At 39.8% G+C, this 24,046-nt stretch overlaps 1 protein-coding gene across 2 annotated transcripts in view; it reads left to right on the top strand.

The window, feature by feature from the left end:
- CCDC181 (coiled-coil domain containing 181) overlaps positions 1–21,544 on the top strand; it is a 37,339-nt gene extending 15,795 nt beyond the window's left edge. Inside the window, exons 4-7 of one of the 2 annotated variants that reach the window (XM_044005397.1) lie at positions 11,292–11,438; positions 17,596–17,750; positions 20,882–20,922; positions 21,177–21,277. In XM_044005397.1, coding sequence (XP_043861332.1) covers positions 11,292–11,438; positions 17,596–17,750; positions 20,882–20,900 — 321 coding nt within the window. In that variant the 3' untranslated portion in view covers positions 20,901–20,922; positions 21,177–21,277. Of the gene's footprint in view, positions 1–11,291; positions 11,439–17,595; positions 17,751–20,881; positions 20,923–21,176 lie in introns of both variants that reach the window. The other variant, XM_044005396.1, reaches the window with a different exon arrangement.
- The last annotated feature ends 2,502 nt before the right edge of the window (positions 21,545–24,046 follow it).

The following is a 24,046-nucleotide window of genomic DNA, read 5'->3' as shown; positions in this document are numbered from 1 at the left end:
TCATTCTAGGTGGAGTTTGGGTTCATTAATAGAGTTTTGTAATTTCTCTTCCTCCTCCTGTTTTGGGTATAATTCATTATTGTTCATGTGTTCTGTCTGTCCCAGATATATATGGATATTCCATATCTATGTTTGCATATACACACATATGTAATTTATAGCTTTACAGTATGGCTTCTGACTTAATCTCTTAACTCAAACAACTCCCTCCAAAATTGCCATTGATTTCTGAATTGCCTGCCAAGAAGAATGGCCATTTCTGTCTTTAGCCTTCTTGACCACTCTGCACGACCACCCTCTCATCTCTAGGCTTTCATGACAATGCTCTCTATTGGCTCTCCCACCTATCTGATAGTTATTTTTTAGTACCCTGCACCGGTTCAGAATCCTTATCATGCTCTATAAAGGTGGATATACCCCCAAAGATCTGTTTGGGCTCTTCTTTTTCTCATTTGTACTCCCTTAGTGACTACATCAACTCCCATGAGTTCAATGATCTTTATGCCAGTTATTCCAGATCTATCTATTGATCAATCTATCGATCTATCTATCATCTATCTGTCTACCTAGTGTGCATACAAACATACCCCCTCTCCATATAGATAATGTATACAAACATACATATTATCTACACAAATATATGTATATACATGTGATGTGGGCTGAAATTTGAGGTCAAATCGATTGTCCCAAAAGAATTACAAGACTCAGTGACTCCGTTTCCCAAGTTTTATTGCAATACTGTGGGTGACCACAGGGAGAGAACCAGAATATTGGAAAGGTATCTCTCAAATAGTGAAAGAAAAGACAGTTATGTTTATAGTATAGATAAATTGATTATCAGTCTCATTATAATAATCTCCACCTTGGGGAGGTACAGGGGAGGGCCTGTCCTTCTCATTATAATATTCCCCACCTCTGGGAGGTACAGGGGAGGGCTTATCCTAATTTGGAGTTCCTGGGGTCCTAAGCCAACCCCCAAGGCGGGTACCTTTTTCTGTGGAGGTGTGTTTTGGGGGTTTACACGTCATAAGGTGAATCTGGGGACAAATTTGGCCTTTTCTGCGCATGTCTCTTTCTGATTCCCATGGCTAGTTTCAAAATAGAATCATTTTTCATGAGAATTTCTATAGGTTGTGGTTCTCCTTTATTGTTATTTTGACCTGACCTGTTCTGGTCCGTTATGGATGTCGATCACTATGGGTACGAGAACCTAACATAAGTTATCCATTAACTGGGATTCGACTCCCTTTTAGAGCTAATATCTGAATTAAAGCTTGGGTCTTGGGCTTTTCCATTAACCCTTTTTTGCCTCCTACATCACATGCATGCATGGATGTAAGTGTATGTTTCCTCCCTGTCTTTCACATGAACTTCAGGCAGGCATTCTTAACTGTCTGTTAAACATATAGAACTGGATGTCTCATTGGCATTTCAAACTCAACATGTCTAAACGAGAACTAATTATCTTTCACTTCCTAAGGTACTGCTATCCTTTCAGTCTATTATGGGTTGTTTGTTGCTCCAGCATCATTCTTGACTCCTTACTCTCATCTCACATCCAGTCAGTTGCCAGATGTTGTCATTTCTGTCTCCATAACATTTCTCACATCTCTTCCTTTTTCTTTACTCATATGATTAGAATCCTTCTCTGGACAATTGCAGCAGCCTCTTAATAGCTTTTGCCTCAATCTCTCCATTTTCTAACTCATATAATCCATAGAGCTAATAAAATTATTTTCTTCAAAGTGCAAGTTTGACTGTATTACTTCTCTGTTCAGTTAACTCTAGTGGCTTCCTCTCAGCTTTCATATCACATATGAAATCTTCTGTTTACTCTTCTCCCACACCCTTCGATAAAGCCAAACCTGTGATTTTGGTGTTCCTCACAGATAACCGCCTCCATCTCCAATCTCTGTCTGTGACTTTGCACTGGTTGTCCTCTATACTGGGAATGACTGCCTTCTCACTTCCACCTTTTAAAGAGTCTCTTGTTTCCCTCAAAAGTCAGCTTGAGTGCTGTCTTATACATCAAGTCTTTCAAAATCCCTCAGTAATTAGCGCCCTTCTCAAAAATTATCCTGTATTTATTTTGTAGTTATTTTGTTCCTTTGATAGAATGTAAGCTCTTTGAGGTAAAGGTTTGTTTCATTCTTATTTTTGTATACCATTATTACTAAGAGTTGGATGCAACTAAAAATAATTGAACATACACGCCACTGCACAGTGTATGATAAATGTTTGTCGTGATGAATTTCAGTTTATACATCTATACAGCAGCGCTTTTCATTCATTGAGTTTCTCCTGTTTGGATAATTAGGCCAGACTCTATTGAGTGATTATGGATCTCTTCTAGGAGGCTCTGCAGTATTCTATAACTTAATGTAATGTCATTCCCAAACAAGAACATATGGAGGACCTAATTATCTATAGAGGATCACTCTTCAACTTGAACTTGACCCTGGACTGCTTCTCTAGCACAGAGGTGATTAGTTTTGGCAAGCATAAATCTCCATGTTTTATACCTCAAGGTTATCTCTTATAGGCCTTTTAGGTATGGGATAGGGATTAGACCTATGATTTCATTGATATCACCAGTCTATGTTAGCAGTGGGACTTTGAACCCAGATCATACTGGCCTTGATCCCAGCTCTCTCCCAGCTACAGGTGCTGCTTTGTTGGTAGACAGCCTGTAAAGCATAATTTTGCTCTTCTGAGTAAAACTGCATTGCTGTTTTGTTTTAAATAGTAAATAATAAGCACAGTGAGCTCTTGTTCTTTCTAAATCTTTCAGTCAGTTGTGTAGGGGTAGAGATATCATCCACTGGGGAATATCAGCACATGTGAAAGCCTGCCTGTTTCCCTCTAATATTCTCCCTGAGGAGGCCGGCCATCCATGGTGTGTGTAGAGTATGGCCGTCATATTTTTATGTAGAGTTTGGTACTTTGATGTTATCTCACTTTTTTGTCTTACATCCAGTCCTCTGTGCCCTTACAGCCGTGTTGTTCCCTGGGCCACCTGGATGCTTTGGCAATGTTTGTTCTCCTTGGTACCATTTCTACATCTTCTTTAAATGCATCCGTGACGTCCAGCGTTAAGCCTGGTAGATCTGCTGTCCTCGATGATAAGAAACGTTGCTTATAACAATTTTTGTAGATATGTCCATGTCTCCCTTTGGTTGTTTCCCTTTTTCCATTGTCGCCCTTAATGCCCACAGGATGATTCTGCTTCACTGAATCTCTTGTCAAGGTTTCTTTGAACTAGTTTTGCCACTGCTTCTCCCTGTTTAGTGAGATGATACAGCCCTTAGTCTTCCATCACCCTTCTCGATTTCCTCTATTGTTCTTTGTGTTCTTTGCTGTTATTGGCTGCTGTATCTCTCCATGTGTCAGTTAAATCAGGTGTTTAATGAAGAAGGTGCTTTTTAGTTTCTTTTGGTGAGTAATAGTGATAACGATACTTATAAATAGCATTTACATAGTGCTTCAGGATTTGCAGAATGCCTTACATATGTTAAACTGTTTGGTCTTCACAACAACCCTATGAGGTAGGTGCTATCATTAATAGTCCCTATTTTTACAGATGGGGATACTGAAGCACAAATAGGTTATACAGCTTGCCTGAAGTCATAACAACCAGTACATAGCTGAGGAAGCATTAGAACTCAGGTCTTCCTGACTCTAAGCCCACGATCCTCTGTGCTATTCACATTGTTATGGTAATTGATTTACATCAGTAAACCTGAGGAGTGAAATTATACATTTTTCTGTCTTTTATTCCATCCTTGTCCTACTTTCTTCATCAAAAATTGCCTAAATAGGTTAGTAATGCAGTTGTTTTAATTGTACATCATATATTTATTTGCATTCTTTTAGTTCTGCACCATTTTGATTTTTTTTTAAGCCAGTGGTCTAATTGTACCTGGACAGCAGAATCAAAGGTACCCACCACATCAGGAATGAGCCATATCTTGTTTATTTAAAATGTATATTCAGTTTCATTTTATGATGTTTTGTGTTCATCATGTCATATGCCTTCCATTTATTTTCTTGAAATTATTCATGATATGTAAACACGAGTCTTTTGTCTATTTTTAGTCTTTTGTACCTCTCACTCCTTATTCCTGATCTGTATTTTCCAATAGATTTCTCACTGCCTTCATCTGTTCCCACCTTCTGCCTTGAAATCACTGAGTATAGATTGAAATCACTTAATATTGATTTATTTTGGAGAATTGAGTTCTCCACATACTTTTTCTACTTCATCTTCCTCAATAGATCTTTTGGCCATAAGCATCAATTATTTTCATGGTAGTCATTTTGCAAATACTTATCCTGAGCACCAGGGCAGCTAGGTGGCATAGTGTATAGAGCACTGGCTCCAGAGTCAGGAGGACCTGAATTCAAATCTAGCCTCAGACACTTGACACTTATTAGCTGTCTGACCCTGGGCAAGTCACTTAACCCCGACTGCCTCAAACATCTAGGGCCATCTCCAGTCATTTTGATGTATATCTTGTCACTGGATCTAGATGGCTCTGGAGAAGAGAGTGAGGCTGATGACCTTGCACAGCCCTCTCTCACTTAAATCCAATTCACTGTGAGTCATGACATCACCCCGATGTCATGGTCCTCTTTGAGAATGAAGGACACACAACAATAATAACGACAACAGTCCTGAGCACCACAATATGAAATGATCAGATGTCCCTTGAAATAATGCTTCTTGTTGTCTCTGGCTGCATGAGAACATGAATACACTCATTCTTCTGGTTGCTAAAGGTGAACCTGGGAACCACTCTTCGTTTAGCTGCAGTCTCCTTAGTGTGGTTTCATTTATAGTGAGAATGTCAAGAATGATACCATTTAGTTTCTCCAGTAGCATATACACTCACTGGTTCTTGGACAAAGGTCTTACATTTAGAACACTAACATTCAGTGGAGGATCATAAATGGTCAAAACTAGTGATTCTTAACATCTTCTCTTTCCCTTACTATCACTGTCACCAAAGAAGAGAAAGGAGCTACGCAAGCCAGGGGACCATTTTGCATTTTCCTTTGTTTCCTAGCTTGTCATTGCCAAAGGAGCCACCACCAAGAGATTGCCCTCTTAATGAGGAGCCTCTCAGTTGTTAGGTGGATTCTGGGCTTCAGAGAGCATACTCATTCCATTACAAGACTCTACTGAGAACCTTCCCAACGTGGTATAGTCCATCAGACCTTACGTTTTGTTGCCATAGTCCACAAAAATCTAGGATCACCCCTGTACTACAAAGGAGGCATCAGACTAGGATTTTGTGGAGGTTTATTTGAGCTAATTTGGATAATTCAGATAAGGAACTCAGTTTAATCTGATAGTGAACTTAGTAAGGTATCATCTGAGTCTAAAAAAATCTATGAACCATTAGTGGACAGTGGTAGGAATGTTAAAAGACTATAAGTGGCATGGAGGATACATATCATGGAAGTTTAATATATCGGTATCCCTACTTCTTCAGTAACCCCCACCAGATTTCTCCACTCTTGCTTCACGGCTGCTGAATGGTCTAGGAGAAAGAAGTTAATGAATGCTCATTTCATAGATTCATTGCACATGACCTCAAGTGGTCTGTTTCTTGCTGCTCTGTGTTCTTGCTGTCTTCTCTCATTCTCTCATTTTTTTCTAGAAATGCTACACTTACACCCAACACTGTTAAAAAAAATGACCTAGCCTTCTACTTCACTGAGAAAAGTCAGAATGTGAAACATGAACTCACTCAGCTCACTTTTACTCTTTAAACCTTCTTATCCCTCCCTCTTTCAGTCACAAAAGAAACATTGATACTATTATTCAAGGTTAATCCTGCTACTGGAACCCCTGATCCCTCTTAATCCTCTCTCTTCCAACTCTTTTAGATCAATCCTATCTTTTTTTAGCTTCCTTCCTTCTTATATATCTTTTTCTTGCTAATAGTGCCTTCTCATCTGCTTACAAACATATTCATGTCCCTGGAATCCTTCATTTAAATTAAAAATTTTCATTAATCTTTTATCACATCTAGCTTCTGTGTCATCTTTTATCATTCACTGCCAAACTTTTTTGGGAAAATCCATATCAAATGCTTTTACTTCCTCACCATTTCCTTCCTTCTCAACCCAAGCAATGAGCCATCTGTCAAATTACTTCAGAAATGACCCCATTCTCCCTCCTCCCTTGGCTTTAGAAACATCACAGTCTCTTGCTTTTCTTCTCTTTTCTAGTTGCTTCAGTGTCTCCTTCACTGGCTTCTCATTCTCCTCATTAAATATGGGTATTCTGACAGGGTGGTCTGTCCTTGATTAGAGTTACCCAGGTGGCACAGTAGGTGGAATGCTGATCCTAGAGTCTGGAAGACCTGAGTTCAATCTTGCTTCAGGCTCTTACTAGCGGTGCTACTTGGGCCAAATCTACTTTAAAGTGCCATATAAATGCTTGCTGCTGTCCTCCTCCTCCCCCTCACCATCATCATCATCATAGTCCTCTTCTGCACCAACACTCCAGCAAAGCTCATCTACTTCCATGGCTTTAGCCATCGCCTCAATGCAGACATCAATCAAATATATCTTTCTAGTGCTGACCTCTCTTCTAAGCTTTAGACCCACATCCCCAGCTGCCTTGAAGACATCTCCACTTGGATGTCTTACTGATATCTAGTTATTATCATGTTCACTTAAGTTAAATTCAACAGCCTTTTAGTGAGCATCTACTACAGAAGAATTCTTCTAGATGCTTGTAATACAAAAACTGGTTGTGAGGTGGTACAGTGGATAGCCTACCAGGCCTGAGGTTAGGGAGACCTAAGTTCAAATCTGGCCTCAGGCACTTGCTAGCTGTATGATCCTGAGTAAGTCACTTAACCCTATTTGCCTCAGTTTCCTTATCCATAAAATGAGCTGGAGAAGGAATGTTGAACCACTCCAGTATCTTTGCCAAGAAAACCTCAAAAGGGGTCACAAAGAGTTTGACATAGCTGAAAATGACTAAACAACAGAGATAAAAAAGCAAACAAAAAATCTTCTGCTTTCAAGGACACACACCTAATTCAGCAGATACAGCATGAGCACTCATATGTTCATGGAAAACAAATACAAGATAATTTGGGAGAGGTCAGGCGGCGGAGGGGAGAGAACCAACAACCAGGGGAATCAGAAATGGCCTGTTGTATATGATGGCCTTTGAGCTGAGCCTCAGGGGGACACCTAGTGCAGCCAAAAGGGAATGATGAAGACTCCATTCCAGGCACAGACTGTGATAAAAGGCCTCAGAGTTCTCAGGAAATGTCATGTTATATAGAGGGAACAGAAATAGGCTAGCTTAACTGAACCATAGAGTTCACAATTAATGTGCAGTCAGCTTGGAAAAACGGGAGCCACATTATTAAAGAATTTTAAGTGATAAATCAGTAAGGAGCCATCAACGCTTCATGAGCAAGGTTACTGACATGGTCAGATTTTTTAGAAATATCAGAAAGTGTCTTGGTGAAGGGGAATGATGGGAGACTGGGAGAGAATTAGGAAGTGAGATGATGAAGACCTAAACTGGGCTAGATGTGGTATGAGAGAAGGGATGAATGCAAGAGAAAATTGTGAAGGCAGAATTGACAATACCATCTACCTGATTGTATATGGGGAAGGAGTGAATGAGAAGGAAGAGTTAAGAAGAACTTCTTTTTTTTTTCTTTTCTTTTTTTTTAATGAGGCCGTTGGGGTTAAGCGACTTGCCCAGGGTCACACAACTAGTAAGTGTTAAGTGTCTGAGGCTGGATTTGAACTCAGGTCCTTCTGAATCCAGGGCCAGTGCTCTATCCACTGTGCCACCTAGCTGCCCCCAGAAGAACTTCTAAGTCATCCTAGGGGTTCACTTGGGACGACTCGAAGACTAGTAGTGTCTTGATGACTTCTCTGCAGCCTCTGATACTGTTGATCTCTCTTTTCTCCTCGATACTCGCTTCTCTCTCTTCCTCAGTCTCCTTTGCTGGATCTAGTTTGTGCCCTTTAATTTTGGGTATGTCCTAGGCCTCCTCTTCTATATTATTTCACTTGGTGGTGTCATCAGTTCCCTTGAATTCACTACCATCTCTGTGCTGATGATTCTCGAACTTATTTGTCTTCCCTAACCTCTCGGCATCTAGTCTCACATCTCCAATTGCTTGTTGGGTATCTAGAAATGGATATCTAGTAGACATCTTAAACTCAACATACCCCAATCTGAGCTCATCATCTTTTACTTCAAACCTTCCCCTCTTTTTAACCTTCCTTTTACCGCGGAAGGTACTGAAATCCTCCCATTCACCCATGCTTAAAACCTGGGTGTCCTTCTCAACTCTCACTATCTCTCAGTCTTCATCCCTAATCCAATATGTTGCCAAGGCCTCTTGATTTTTACCTTCATAACATCTCTAGTATACACACCTTCTCTCCTTAGACACTGCCGCCACCCTGCCACAGGCCCTTATCACCCTACGCCTAGACTATTGCCAACCTTTGGTTGGTCTCTCCCCTCAATTCTCCCCCCTCCTGTCTATCCCCCACTCAGCCATCAGTCTTCCTAAAGCATAAATATGACCATGTCAGCCCCCATATTCAGTCAACTCCAGGGGGTTCTTATCATTTCCAAGATCAAATATAAAGTCCTCTATTTGTCATTCAAAGCCCAGCATAACCCTTCTACTTTCACATTCTTCTCATACCCCACTTCTTGCCATGTCCATGTCAATGGAATATATTCCATTGACACCAGTCTCTCACCCCTGGCACTCCATCCCCTAACTTTCAGCATTTTCACTGACTTTTCCTCATACCTGGAACTCTTCCCCCTCATCTCTCCCTCCTAACTTCCCTGTCTTCCTTACAGTCTCACCTAAAGCTCTACCTTCCACAAGAAGCCTTTCCCTTTCCTTTCTTTTTCTTTTTTTTTTTTTAGTGAGGCAATTGGGGTTAAGTGACTTTCCCAGGGTCACACAGCTAGTAAGTGTTAAGTGTCTGAGGCTGGATTTGAACTCAGGTACTCCTGATTCCAGGGCCGGTGCTCTATCCACTGCGCCACCTAGCTGCCCCTTTCCCTTTCCTTCTTAAGCTTAGTGCCTTCCCTCTGAGTTTATCTCCAATCTAGCTTGTATATATGCTTTCTGTACATGGCTGTTTGCATGTGACTTCTTGCTTAGATTGAGCTCCACAACAACATGGACTGTCTTTTGTTTGTCTTTGTATTTCCAGTTCTTGGCACAGAGCCCGGCACTTAGTAAGTAGGTGCTTAATAAATGCTAGTTGATTGACCAACAGAAACTGGGAAGCTAAGAGAAGGGGTAAATTTAGGGGGGATGGGAATGAATATTATTTTAGACATATTAGGTCGAACTGCCTTTGGCCATTAAGGTGGAGATGGTCAGGTATGTGCTTGGAGGTGCAAGATTAGAATTCAGGAGAAGGATGAGGGTTGAATATACATGTTTGAGTTTATTCTGAGTCTGTATAGAGAAGATAGTTGAATCCATGGAAGATGATGATTTGACCAAGAGAGAAGTGTAGAGGACAGAGAAGAGAAGAGAGGGACCTCAACAGAGCCCTAGGGTGGGGCATAGATGATGAGTTTCTAGAAGAGACCAAGAAAGACTAGTTTTAACAGGTAAGAAGAAAACCATGGCAGAACAATATCACAAAAATCTAGGGAAAAGAGACTTTGCAAGAAGAAGGAATGCTCAAAAGGCTGAAATGCTACAGAGGGGATGAGAAGACTGGTTTGAGGAAAGGTTACAGATTTAGCAATAAACAGATGATTGGTGACATTGGAGAGAGCAGTTTCTAGCAAGTTGTGGGGTCAGAAGCTAGGACTACAAGCTGTGGGGAAGTGAGAGGTGAGAAAGTAAAGGTAATGAAAATAGACAGCTTTGTAACAGCTCACTACCTTTTACCAGAAATTTGCTCTTCCTTTTGATATCCTTATTTTTGTTTGGGGAACCATTATCCACCCAGTCACCTATGTTCATAATCTTGGGGTTATTTTTTGTTTCTTCTTCCTCCTCAGTTCTTTCATACCCAGTCAGTTAATTACCAGGTCTTACTGAGTTCATCTCTGCAATATCTGCTTCCTCTATTCACATTGTAAATACCCTAGTAGTGGTCCTCATTGCCACATACTTGAACTATTGCAATAGACTCCCAAGAGGACTTCCTGCATTCACTTTTTCTGCTTTCTGTCCTTCATACCTCTGCAAGAATGTTTCCTATGTGTAATTCTGCTTATAATATAAACTTTGCTCAAAAAATCCTTCCATGGCTCGCTGTTGCTGACAATAAAATCCTCGGCCTTCCAGGTTTTCTACAACCTGCTCCCCTGTTATCACTTTAACTTTGTTACATGATTACTCTCCTTTTTTCCTGCAGACACACAGCAAGGATCTTTCACTATACCCCTTCCTTTCCTACACGCTGTACTTATACATCTCTCTGTCCTTATGCAGCCTGTTCATTCTCTATTTGGAATATGCCCTCATTCTCCATCTTTGGTTGAGTCCCTTTGTCCTTTTAATGCCTAACCTGGATGCTACCTCCTAGGGGTAGCGGGTAGCAAGAAGTCTTCTTGCTAGGTGCTTAATACACATTTGGAAAGAGGTAATATGGGAGGATGGATTGACAGTGTACTGGATTTGGAGTTAGGAAGACCTGGGTGTCAGTCTTGCCTCTGACCCCTTTTTAGTAGTGTGATCATGAGCAAGACATTTAACCTCTCTGAGCCTCAGTTTTCTTATCTGTAAAATAGATATAATAATGCCCAGATTCCCACCCCTCACCCCAGTTCTTGTAGGGTTCAAACAATTTATTATATATGTATAGCATTTTGAAACCTTTAAAGCACTATATACATGCCATTCATTTTTTGTCTTTATATGGTTCTAAAGAGTTGGAAAAGGGTCAGGGTGTGATCCTAACACCCAGTCAATTCTGATCAGCATGCATTTATTGTGGATGAAGTTGTATGCACTCAAAATTCTTTATACACCTAAATTTAGCTTTGCAGAGCTGGAAAATTCAAGTGGAAGTCTTACTTTTGCCTGAAGTAATTAGCATCATCATCAACATAACCTAAGACCCTATGAGCAGAGGAAGCTCCCATGTCCAGCTGGCGCTCCAGGTCTCTTGATGTCACAGACCCCTCATTCGTAGGTCCCCCAAGGAAGGGTGGCCTTGAAAACATGGCCCTTTGCTCTGAGAATGCATGCTTTTTATTCCCTCGCAAATAAAATTTACTTATTTCTCTATAATTGTTCTCCCAGGAAGAACAACGGAAAAGAGAAGAGGAGAAAGAGAAGAAGCAAGAAAATGAAATGGTCTTTAGAGCTTGGTTGCAAAAGAAAAAGGAACACTTTATGGAGATGAGAAGAATTCAGAGGGCAAAGGAAATGGAAGACATGAATAGCAGAGTAAGTCAAACTTCTCTTATTGATGGGGAATAATGCATTGCCCTAAACTTGCCCAAGTTTTCACCTGGAAATTAATGAGAAATAATTATTAAAATAACATAGAAAAGTTAAACAAAGATATAGGTCTGCAAAAATGATCTTATAGCAAAAAGAGTAACGAATCTATGTGAAAGAACTGAGTTGGTTTCAAATTCTGTTAAAATTCATTAAGTTCCTTTTGGGTCTTATTTATCTTATTCAGGCCTGTGGTCTTTTGACTCCTAGGACCAAAGAATCATAGATCTAGAGTGGGAAGCAACCTCAAAAGCAGTCTTGTCCAACGCCTTCATTTTACAAATGAAGAAACTGAGGCCTAGAGAGGTTAAGTGACTTATCCAAGGTCGTATCAATAGTAAGCATCAGATTAGGATTTGAACCCAGAGGCAGTGAGTACTATTTCAACTGTGCTGCATTGACCCTTATTAATATGTTCACATCATTGAAAGTTTCACTGATACTTTGATAAAGAGATTTTTATTAGGCCTTTGGTATTTCCATACTCTGTCGTTAATGAGTCAATCTTGTTTCCTTTTGTATTAAAGCTTTAAAAATCTTTGGTGTTGAGCAAGGCTGATGAGAGACCAGAGCACAGTGTGTTTGGCTGATAACAACTGTTAAGTACTTAGAGGCCCTTCCCAGCAACCTGGGACTGGAAGCCAAGAGAAGGGTGATGGAGGTGGAGGACGTCAATGCCTGGCATATGAGGGAAGATAATATCACATGCTGTCTTTTTTAATATTAGTCCTCTTATTACCAAAAACACTCAAACACAGTTTAGTTGTGTATGATTCTGCTAAACTTTTTGGATGCATCACCTGATAATAACCTGATAACCTGATGGGTTTCATCATCACAGGTAGCTGAAACAAACCCTACTTTAAATGTCCCTTCCGTTACAATATTTCCATTGGCTTTGATTTATTTTTGCATCACCACTAGCTTATTCTAAAATTAACTGTCCCTTTTTATTGTTCCCCACAGTACTAACAAAAGAGAACGGGAATGTTTGGCTAAAGCATATGTGATAAACAAATTTAATGGAACATTCATAAAAAGATTAACAGAAGGGAGAGTCAAAGCTTATTAAATTTCTTCGGGTCTATTGCTTTATTGCTAGTACTAAAGAAATATCTAAGGAAGCTTATTTACCATTGGTATGCTTGCCCCTTTCTTCTAGCTCCATGATGTTAATGTTTTTAGTTTAAAAAATTAAAGATTTTATATATATATATATATATACACACACACATAGATATACATATATATAGACACACACAGAGATATAAACAGATATGTATGTGTGTACATACACACATACACATACATATACATGCTTAGGCATTTCAGAACAAACTGTGAAGGGGCCAAAAAAAAAAAGACTAATGGCCAGTATTTAGTTCCTTCTAAAGAGCATGAGATCTCCTTGGCCTCTTTAAAACGACTGTTGTATTCCAGGCTTGGTGTCAAATGCCTGTAATCCTTGCTGCCGAGGCATTTGAAGCTGATGAATTGCTTGAGTTTGGGAGTTCTGAGCTTCTTTACGTTAAGCCAGTCAGGTGTCTGCACTAAGTCTGGCTTAGTATGTTGAGCCTCTAGCAGTAGGGAGCCATTAGGCTTCCTAAGGAGAAGTAAACTGGTCCACGTTAGAAAGGGAGCAGGTCAAACTTTCTGAGCTGGTCAGTAATGGTATCAGGTCTATGAATGTCCACTGTACTTCAGCCTAAGTGAGATACGGAGACCCGATTTAAAACAAACAAACAAACAACTACAGTTCTTTTTGAACAGTTGGTAGCCTTGAATAATGAATCTTTTACTGTATAATTAGCTGTTACTTTGGTCATCTGTCTTGTGCTTTTACAGCATTTCAGAATCTTTGTGTCTCTATTAGACTTAATAATCTTTCCAAAGTACAGTCATCAAGTGGCTATAAATAGTACCTTATTAAAGAGTCACAAGGCCTGGATTGGGGGGAAAACAATAACAACATACTTAATTTAAGATCTCTTCTTAATAAATCACTACTGATGAGTGTAATGAATATGCAATTTTAATAATGGGAACATGGCTACCATCTCATCATACAATTCCCTATGCTATACCTTTGAGAATATTGGTTTCTTTTTATAGCGAGCTCTTCAGAAAGAGCTAGAATATTCATTTTCTTCTATTTCCAAAGAGCCCAAATTCACTTTAGTTCTGCTTCTAACTTTTTACCAGCCCAAAATAAAGGCAAAGGGGAAAAATTATCTTCTTCTCTAAGTAATACTATATCTATACTAAATTAGGTTTTTCTCTACTATGAAATTTGAATGGATAAGTGAAGGCAGTCAGCTAAGTAATCCAAGCAGAAGATTGTTGGACCTGTTAGCCAAATGTGTGTTGATACATACAATACTACTTTAAATTTGTATTTAAAGTGTCTTATATTTCTCAAAGTTATGTTACATTCATCATCTCATCAACTAATGATGTTGGGATATTACTAACCTCAGATTGATGAGGAACCTGGAGCTGAGACAGGTAAAGTGATTGGCCTCAGGTCACCACACTTGGTAGAATTGGGGCCAGCCTGTCTCCTAAACCCATTTCATATCACTTTGCCTGCATCGACCAAATGATTCTAAAGTCTACAGTAGAAAATTATTATACACTGATGCATTGTTCCTTCTGGAGAAGGAAATATGAGTTTATACATGTCTCTTGGGAAACATAATAATTTGTTGAATTTGTTAGCTTAAATACTGCCTTCTGCCTTGCTTTAAGATGACCACATATTCATTTGTGCACATACGCCTGGTTCATCCAATATGAGTTAGATGATACATAAAATTCTTGTACTTTGGTTCTGATTCAAACCTCTTAAAGTTCTTAATCAAAGAAGAGTATGTAAAAACAAATATTTGCACTTGACAAGAAAGGTATAAATATTACCCCAATTAGTGTTATTTTCCCACTTATCTGAAATTGGTCTTTAGCCTTAACATACACACACAAATACAAATTAGTTGATGTTTTTTTAAAGTATGAGGTAAATATTTTATTCTCATGTGAATGTAGACACCTATGTTTTATCTGTAAGCTGAGGGCACCAGGCAGTTCAGAAACTTGAAGATCAGATAATAAGCTAGTAACAGACTTAGAGTTCAAATCTCTATATATTCCTAGAGCACCTTTTCTCATGGTATCCTGACATTTGGAGCTTAGTTTTCTTTTGCCAAAGGAAAGGGCAAATGTTTGTATAAGTCAAGCCCCAAATATTCTTTGATCATTCTTTAAAAAATATTTATTAAGCAGCTAATCTGTTCAAAGGCAGTTGTGTGGTACAGTGGATAGGGCAACTGGGCCTAGATTCAGATTTGAGTTCAAATCTGGCCTCAGACACTTCCTAGCTGTGTGATCCTGGGCAAGTCACTTCACCCTGTTTGCCTCAGTTTCCTCATCTGTAAAATGAGCTGGAGAAGGAAATGGAAAACCACTCTAGTATCTTTGCCAAAACAAAAACAAACAAACAAACAAAAAAACCCAACACCAAATGGGGTCACAAAGAGCTGAACACAACTGAAAATGACTAAACAAATACATGCAAGGACTGACACGTGAGCATAAGCCCCAAACTACTGATGTTAGGAAAAATCTTTATAAAAAAAATTTAAAAGCAGAAGTTAAAGTCACTATAATACAAACTGAAGAAATGGGGAATTTTGCCATTATTTTTGGAAGGGCCTTTTCCCAGTATTTAATATTAAATGGTTGTCAATTGTGGGGTTGAGATGAAGTGAATGTTTTCCTGTCTTGAAAGGGAACGATGGTCGAACCATGATATTGATCTTTCTTATCAGACCCCATGTCAGAGGCTGGTCATAAGTCATTTTTCAGAAAAAGAGAAGGCAGGACTAAAAGAGCCCCCATCACCTTCAAAATACGGCTGTATTCACTGAGACCCCAAGAGGGCCGGAAGTTTCTAGGAGTTTCTCTGTGAGCATTCCTGTGCCCCTACTCCTGGCATCTGAGCAGCTGCCATTCTTTCTCAGATTTTCTGGCCTGATCTGGGCTCCGTGCTAGTCAGCCAGTTTTCCTTTCCCCCTGAAGAATGTAGCCTCAGCTTATAGATCTTAGTCTTCTACCTGGGCCTCATCCTAAGGCTTTTTGCTGCCATTGATTGCTTGGCCTGCCATTATCAATTCCCACAAGCACAGTAAACCCTTTAAGTGTTAGTATTTTTTCATTGTGGCATTTCTAGGCTTATCTGTGAGCCCCACATTTGATTGGATACTTTTTATTTTTTTTGGTGAGGCAGTTGGGGTTAAGTGACTTGCCCAGGGTCACACAGCTAGTAAGTGTCAAGTGTCTGAGTCCGGATTTGAACTCAGGTACTCCTGACTCCAAGGGCTGGTGCTCTATCCACTGTGCCACCTAGCTGCCCCTCTAGGCTTATCTGAATGAAGAATGGACCCAGAAGTTAGAAATACATAGGGAGGGTAGCTAGATGGCGCAGTGGTTAAAGCACCGGCCCCGGATTCAGGAGGACCTGAGTTTAATCCGGCCTCAGACACTTGACACGTACTAGCTGTGTGACCCTGGGCAAGTCACTTAACCTCCATTGCCTGCAAAAAAAAAAAAAAAAAAAAAGAAAGAAATACATAGGGAGAGGGGCCAGTAAAATAAAAAGGGAGTGGTAAGAACAGAGGGGCCTGAATCTAGTAGTGGGGCCAGGGCACTAGTGACAGAGCACTGGCATAGAAGGAAGGAAGCATTTATTTTATTTTTTGATGCTAAATGCATCTTTTTAAAAAAATGATACCTTTTGTTTTCAAATCACCTTAATTTCCCAATATATTCCCCACCCCTACTACCCTGGCCTTTCCTTACTACAAAAAAAAAAAAGAAGAAGAGAAGGAGGAGGAGGAGAAAAGAGGGGCAGGAGGGGGGCAGCAGGAGGGGGAGGAATTCATTGTAACACTTGCCACCCTGGGCCCACTGCCTAAGAGGCACCCCCTCCACTCCATCCGGCTCTCATGTGCCGAGATAATCTTCCTGAAGTGTGAAGTGCTCTTTTTGGCCGTTCAGGCCCTTGCCAACACAGCGGCTTCCCAGCTCTCCAGCCTTCTGAGCCTTCACTCCTCCGCAGGCACTCTGTGATCCAGCTGTCCTCCTCTCGCTGCCCCGTCTCCTTATTCGGGGCTTTTCCACTGACTGCCTCCACATTTCTGGAAAGCTCTCCTTCTTCACCTCTAAGTCTGGCCTCCTTCAAGACTTATAGAGAAGTCTTTCCCCAGTTCTTTCCCACCTTCCCCTCTCCCCCCACTGTTGGTGCCTCCTCTCAGAGATCACCTTCCATTTATACCAAATCTATCTTGTATGGACATAGTTATTTGCATGTGTTCTTCCTCAATAGGAAGTAAATCTGTGCCTTTCTTTGTTCAGCCCAATGCCTGGAAAATAATAAGCGCTTTCAAATGTTTACTGATTCAATGCCTCCTGGTTCTGTTCACTTCACTTTTCATCAGTTTATACAAGTCTTCCCAGGTCTTTCTGAATTCATCCCTTTCATCATTTCTTAGGGATCGGTGATATTCCATTCATATACCACAATTCGTTTAGCTATTTCCTACTCAATGGGCATCCACCGTCATTGTTTTTAGTTCTTTGCTACAACAAAAAGCTGTTATAAATATTTTGTACAAATGAATTTTTTTTCATCTTTCTCTGATCTCTTTGGGAAATAGGCCTAGTATCACTGAGTATTCAATGGGTATGAGTCGTTTAGTGACTTTTGGGGCATAGTTCCAAATTGATTTCCAAAATGGCTGGATCAATTCACAGCTCTATCCACAGTATAACAATGTGTCTATCTAATCATTATTTTCCATTTTTATTATCTTTGACAGCATGATAGGTATGAGTTGGAACCTCAGAGTTGTTTTATTTATATATCTCAAATTATTAGTGGTTTGGGACATTTTTTCATATGACTGTTGGCATCTTAGATTTTGTCCTTTGAGAACTGCCTATTGATATTTTCTACTATTTGCCTATTGGAAATGGCTGTCATTCTTATAGATGTGAATCTGATTAACATTTTCATTTAATGCTTATTGAATTTTTTTTTTCCAAACAGCAAGAAAACAGAGATCCCCAACAAGCTTTCCGATTGTGGCTTAAAAAAAAGCATGAAGAACAGATTAAAGAAAGACAGATTGAAGAACTGAGGCGACAGGAGGAATGCTTGTTCTTTCTTAGAGGGGCAGAAGGCCGTGACAGGGCATTTAAACAGTAAGTTAAAGGAGAACTGTATATGTTGGCATCTTTATTGCTTTCAACAAATTACTTTGGTAATTTAAAGAATCTTTAATTTAATTAGTGTGGAAACTCCTTATTGTTGCGTCTTATATCTTTGAACTTAGCTAGGTAGGTCCTTATACATTTGACAGCCTTTGGGTCCTGTAGTTGAAGACTTTCTAACTTGGTGCTCATTTCCAGAATTTATGTTCTCCTGGCATCGTATTGAAGGACCAAGCATAATCTCCTTGCCATAAGGAATAAGTCTTTAGTGGATTAAATGCTACATTATGTCTAAAAATGCATTCATTTTCTCCCTTGAATTATACATTTGAGTTTTTGGCCTAACCTTATTCACATAAGGTATCACCTGAGGTTGCTAAATACTGTATTAAAAGGAAGATCTACTGGATGCAAACCCTGAGGTTAACAAAAATATACCATAAGTAACAGTATAGCTTGGAAGAACCATGAGGTATCATCTTTCTCTAACACTCAGACCCTCCCCAGAGGACTGCCTGGTTCTGACTTCCCAAACTAGAAGAGAAGACCTTGAAAAGGCTTTAAAAAAGAGTCAGAAAAACAATTAGAGGGTTGTGGGATAAGTCTTCCTTGGAGAGAGTAAAGCACTTGGGATTATTTAACTTGGAGAGAAGGCCAACGGCAACTAGCCATTTAGAGCTGGGTGTTGCAGACTAATTTGGTCAAGGGATATTTGAGGCCTTGAAATACATTGATAAAACTCACAGATATGGTCCAAGAGACACTGGGGTATAGAATATTTCCAGGATAAAGAGGTGTGAAGGGGAAGGTTTGTGCAGAGAAGAGGGAAAAGGGCATTTTTTCATAATGAAAAATTGTTAGATTGCAATTTAATGATGGAAACATGAAAGTAGCATTCACATTCAATCCAACAAGCATTTGTTAAGCACTTGGTGTGTGCCCAGAATCATGCTGAGTGCTAGAGCGCTACAGCCCTCAAGTAGCTCCATCTCTTGAGGAGTTTCTTTCTTGGAGGGAAAGAACATGTACATGGGTGAGTCAGTATAAAATACATACACTTATGAAGTGTATGCCATAGGTCATGTTCTGTGCTGGGCACTAGGGAGTCAGAGAATGTGATCATCCCTCTTCTCAAAGATCTTAGAGTTCTTCAGGGGAGGCATGTACATCTGTGGGTATATAAAAATAGCAGAGGAGAAAGTGATGCTTGAAGGAAGTTAGGGATTTAGTGAAATGGATGCAAGGGGGCGGGGGTGGGGTCAGCATTCCAGGCATAGAGGACAGCTGGGACAGAGGCATATGGAGGTGAGAGATGTTGGAGGGCTATGTGTGAGGAACAGAGAGAAGGGCAATTTTTTGGGACAGGAAATAACGTATAACGAGGCTGGAAAGATAGGTTAGGGCCAGGTTAGGAAGAGCTATGAAAGACAAAACAGAGGAGTTTATAGTTTAGCCTAGAAGTAATAGGCAGCCACTGGAGTTTATTTGAGTAGGGGAGTAAAATGGTTAGACCTGAGCATAAGGAAAATTATTTTGGCCCCTAACTGGAGGATGGATGGGAGAAAGGAGAGGCTTGAGGCCAAGGGACCAGTTGGGACCATATTACAGTATTTCAGGTAGGAGATGCAGAGTGACTGAACTAGGGTGGGTGGTCATCAGTGGAGATGAAAGAGATTGAATGAAAGAGATAGTGTAAAGAAAGAATTGTTAAGACTTGTTAAGTGATTAGATATGGTATTGAATGAGTGGGGAAAGTCAAGGAAAACTCCTTGACTCTCCAGTGTCAGGAGGTGCAGAGAAGATGAGTGGAGTGAAGACTAAGAAAAGGCTTTGGGGGCAGCTAGGTGGTGCAGTGGATAAAGCATTGGCCCTGGATTCAGGAAGACCTGAGTTCAAATCTGGCCTCATACACTTGACACTTACTAACTGTGTGACCCTGGGCAAGTCACTTAGCCCTCATTACCCCACCTCCCAAAAAAAAGAAAGAAAGAAAGAAAGAAAAAGAAAAAAAGAAAAGGCCTTTAAGTATTATAGTTAAGAGACTGTTGGTAGCTGAGGAGTAGCAGTGTTAGCCCAGGAGTTGGAATCTATATTTCCAAAAGGGATAAAGAGGAGATGAGGACCTAGAGATAATGAGTGTGTGAAACAATTTGGCTTTGAAAAAGGGAGAGATGTTCATAGGCTTGAGGCACCTTGCAGGGTCCAGCCAAAGTTTAAAAGGGGCATTCACAGAAGAGGCAGAGATGGGAAAGGACAGTTTGCACAGTAAAGGCAGATTTTCCCCTTCGCTTCCCAGAGGAAGCTTGGTCTAGTGGAAGGAACCCTGGATGCAGAGTCTAGAGACAGAAACGCCCATTTCGTCCTGTTCGTGGCACCTGTGACCTCGGTCAGGTCATGCAACTTTCTGGACTTTAGTTTTCTCATCTGTGAAATGAGTCGCTTGGATTGGATGGTATTCTAGATGGCCATTTTGGCAGATTTTTTACCCAAAGGGCCTCTACAGACAAGCATTTTAATTTAGAGCCTATTGGTATTTTAGTCTTTTTAGATCATTTAATATTTTTCTCTTCTGTAAGCCAGCACAAATATTTTATGCACTAGAAGAGCTATGGTTTTATTTGTTTTCCTACTGTAAAAAGGAAGTCAATATTGGAAAAATATTCCAGTTTTTATTCATCTTCTCTGCTGATTTCTTGACTTGGCTACTACTCAAGTCTAAAGAATAGTTAGTTGCAAAAAATTACTTATTTGATTATATAAGCTTAAACTTTTAGAGTCACTTCCATTAAAGATATATATGCATGCATGTATGTATATCTGTATATTATACACAAGACACTATATAACACGCATGTGTATATAAGCATAATATTACATGTAACATATATACTGTGTGTATTATATAACATTATATGTGTATTATATACTACACATGTATGTATATATGTGTTTATATATTGTATATGTGTATAAAATGGGAAATAATGTATAAAGTCTTTAGCCCCTTGAATAAAAATGTTCTCTAAATTGGCAACTTTGTAAGATAAACTGTTTCTGAGCATTTGAATCCAATGTAGACTGTGGTAACAGTTGGTTTCCCTTTTTGTTTGTTTGTTTTGCAGGGTGATGAGGGTTAAGTGACTTGCCTAGGGTCACACGGCTAGTAAGTGTCAAGTATCTGAGGCCGGATTTGAACTCAGGTCCTCCTGAATCCAGGGCTGGTGCTTTATCCACTGCGCCACCTCGCTGCCCCCTTAATATCTTCTTAATATCTTAATATCCCCATAATATCTTCTCCTGGGGTATGATAGCTTTCGTTTGTTTGAAGTGAATGCCAGGTTCCTCCCATTTTGGGAGGATCCATGCATTTAATGTAGGCCTTTCAGACACTCACAAAATGTCCTCGTGTCTCTCCAGATGGTTAAAAAGGAAACGAATAGAGAAGCTGGCAGAGCAGCAGGCTGCCAAAGAGAGAGCCCGGCAGCTGCGTGTCGAAGCCCGACGATCCAAGCAGCTACAGAACCTCCTTTACAACATCTCCGAGACGAAACCCTTTCGTTTCACCGATCACTACAGTTGAAGGTTCCTGCCTGCACCGGATCCTTGAGTTGGGAGCCAGTGTCCCCTCACAGCGGCAGATGTCATTCCTTGTTGTGGTCTGTGTGCTTTGGCCATATCCTAAATGATGGGAAAATATATTCATCCTTCAGTGACAGTGAATTTATCTATTTTTTTAAAATCCTAGAACTGAATAAATGCCTTTTATTTCACTGTTGTAAAGTATTCCATATGCATTGTTTCAAACAAATTAAGTGGAACAAGATGAATAAAATCTGTTTTCACTCGTTTTAACTTACTGGACTAACATACTTATTGAAAAAAAAAAACCAACCTTAAAATAATTTATTGCTTTGCAAACACCAGCCTTGGAATCAGGATGACCTGGGTTTGCCTCTGGTGCAAACTGATTCATGGGTCCTGGGCAAGTCACTTAACCTCTCAATGCCCCAGGTGACTCTCTTAAAAATACAAGTTGCTGCCTTGCATTGGTAGAGGGAGTTTTCTCACTGGGAGTGCCTTATATCAGTGAAATCATAGGTCTGCCCCCGCCTCCCCTGAAATTGCTACTTTATGACTTGTGTAGTAAGACATTTCATGAAGCAGATTGAGGGGTGTTTCCTTATGCCACACCCATTAACAGCAGGGATCTCCCAACCCTCTGCCTTGGTCCCTCTTCTCTTTTCCTTCTTTTCAATCTCACTTGGTTATCTTAGCTCCTATGGGTTCAATGATCACATCTGTGCAAAGGATTCCCAAAGCTATCCAACTCTAGTCATCCTACTGAGCTTTAGTCCTGAATCATCAACCTGTCTTTTGGCTATCTCAAGTCTAGGTCATGCGACCAACAAGATAGAGGACTAGACACTTCTTCAGTCCTCCCAACCTCTGAAATGTCTTCAAAACAGGAATTATATGAAAGAGATAAAGCAATTTCACCTGCCTCCACTGTATAAGACAGCAGGAACCCTAACAAGATAACAGCCCCATGAATTAACAGCAGAGAAGTCTAATCCCCAATGCAGTCACTCAATGCCCCCTTCCCTAGTGACCACCATACTATGACAGAACTGGATGAACTAATCCAGACTTGCAACAGAACTCAACTCTGCCTCACTTCCACCCTGTATTGTGGAAAACCAAAAACCAGAATATTGGTCTGGCATGAACTCTAGCATGGTAGCATTCTGTGCTACACGAGCTCAGCCAGAGAGCTAGGGGGAGAGAGAAGTAAGGCTAGATGTCAACATAAATGATCTTCCACAAAGTCTGAAGGAGACTGACATCTATCTGTGATCATTCTGTCTTCTCCTAAGTTACCTGAGGCAGAGATCGAAGCTATTAAGTGTGCTGAGAAATTTTTGAGATTCATTTCCCCCAGAGACACTGCCACCAAAGTGGAAGGAGTCAGAAAAGGAGCAGTAGAGGAATACAAGGAAAAAAGACTGAAATGGTAAAGATCTTAGGAGGAAGAAAACTCAGTTAAAACCTTGAGCATAAGTAGATAAACCAATAAAAAGATATTAATAACAGATGGGAATGTGCTAAATGAGCTCAAACATCTATGAATTATTATTGTAAGAGACAAATGAAAATTAGCCAGTGATGAGACCAAGGACCCAATGGAACATGAAACCAGAGAATGAATAATTTAAAATACAAGTAACAATTGTAAAAACAGAACTCACAGTTCAAATAGAAGAAATAATTTATAGAAGAAAAATATATGAATCCACGGTGGCAAACCTCATCAAAGAAAAGAGAACTTATTAAGAATGCAAATACATAGAATCAGAAGAAGAGAAGCAAAAATATATCTAGACAAGCAAAACATTGATTTAAAAAACAATACATTGAAACAATGTAAGGATTATAGATATATCTCCTGAAAGAACACAAGTCTAAAAACTTGAACCCCATAATGGAAGAAATAATACAAGGAAACTACCCAGAACTTTTAAACATACAAAGTGCCAATGAAAAGAATTCAGTTTTCCTTCAGGAAAACACACACACACACACACACACACACACACACACACGTATGCTGCAAACTCCAAAACACATATTGGCTAAAGTTAATAATTCTAATGACAAAGAAAAAATTCTTCAGGTGACCAGGAGAAAGACCATCAAATATAAAGGAAAGGAAAATTGAATGATATGACTATTCTATCCCTCACAGAAACCTCAGAAGGCAATGGAATAATGTGTTACAAAGGGCAAAGGAGCCCAAGATGCAACCCAAGATGATGTATCCTGCAAATTTGAGCCTAACCATTAATGAGAAGAGATGGGCATTTCATTCAAAAGAGGCATTTGTAACTTTCCTACAAAGACAACTAGACACGAGCAGATTATTTGTTTTGTGAACACCTCAGACAACAGAAATACAAGAAAGGTAAACAAAGACAGCAACAAAGAGAGGTATAAATGACAAATTACTCAGAAAATATGCAGGAAAAAGCCTAGAAAGGAAAAATCACCTATGAGGTTAAAAACAACAACAAACAATAAAAAAATAATAACAAACAATAAAGGGACCATTAAGAAATTGCTCTATCAAGGCACACCAAGGAGAGAAGAGTAGAAATGGAACTCAGGTGAAGGCAGAGGCTTGAAACATCCTGGACTAAAACTCTCAACACTCCACTGACACATGAATCGTTTTTGTTTTGTTTTGTTTTTTGTTTTTTTAATGGGACTAAACTGTAGAGAGAGAGGGTGAA

This window comes from Dromiciops gliroides, chromosome 4 (assembly GCF_019393635.1).
Source record: "Dromiciops gliroides isolate mDroGli1 chromosome 4, mDroGli1.pri, whole genome shotgun sequence".
Classification (NCBI taxonomy): Eukaryota; Metazoa; Chordata; class Mammalia; order Microbiotheria; family Microbiotheriidae; genus Dromiciops; species Dromiciops gliroides.
Note: the sequence above shows the minus strand (reverse complement) of the source record. Positions and strands in the feature narration are given on the sequence as shown.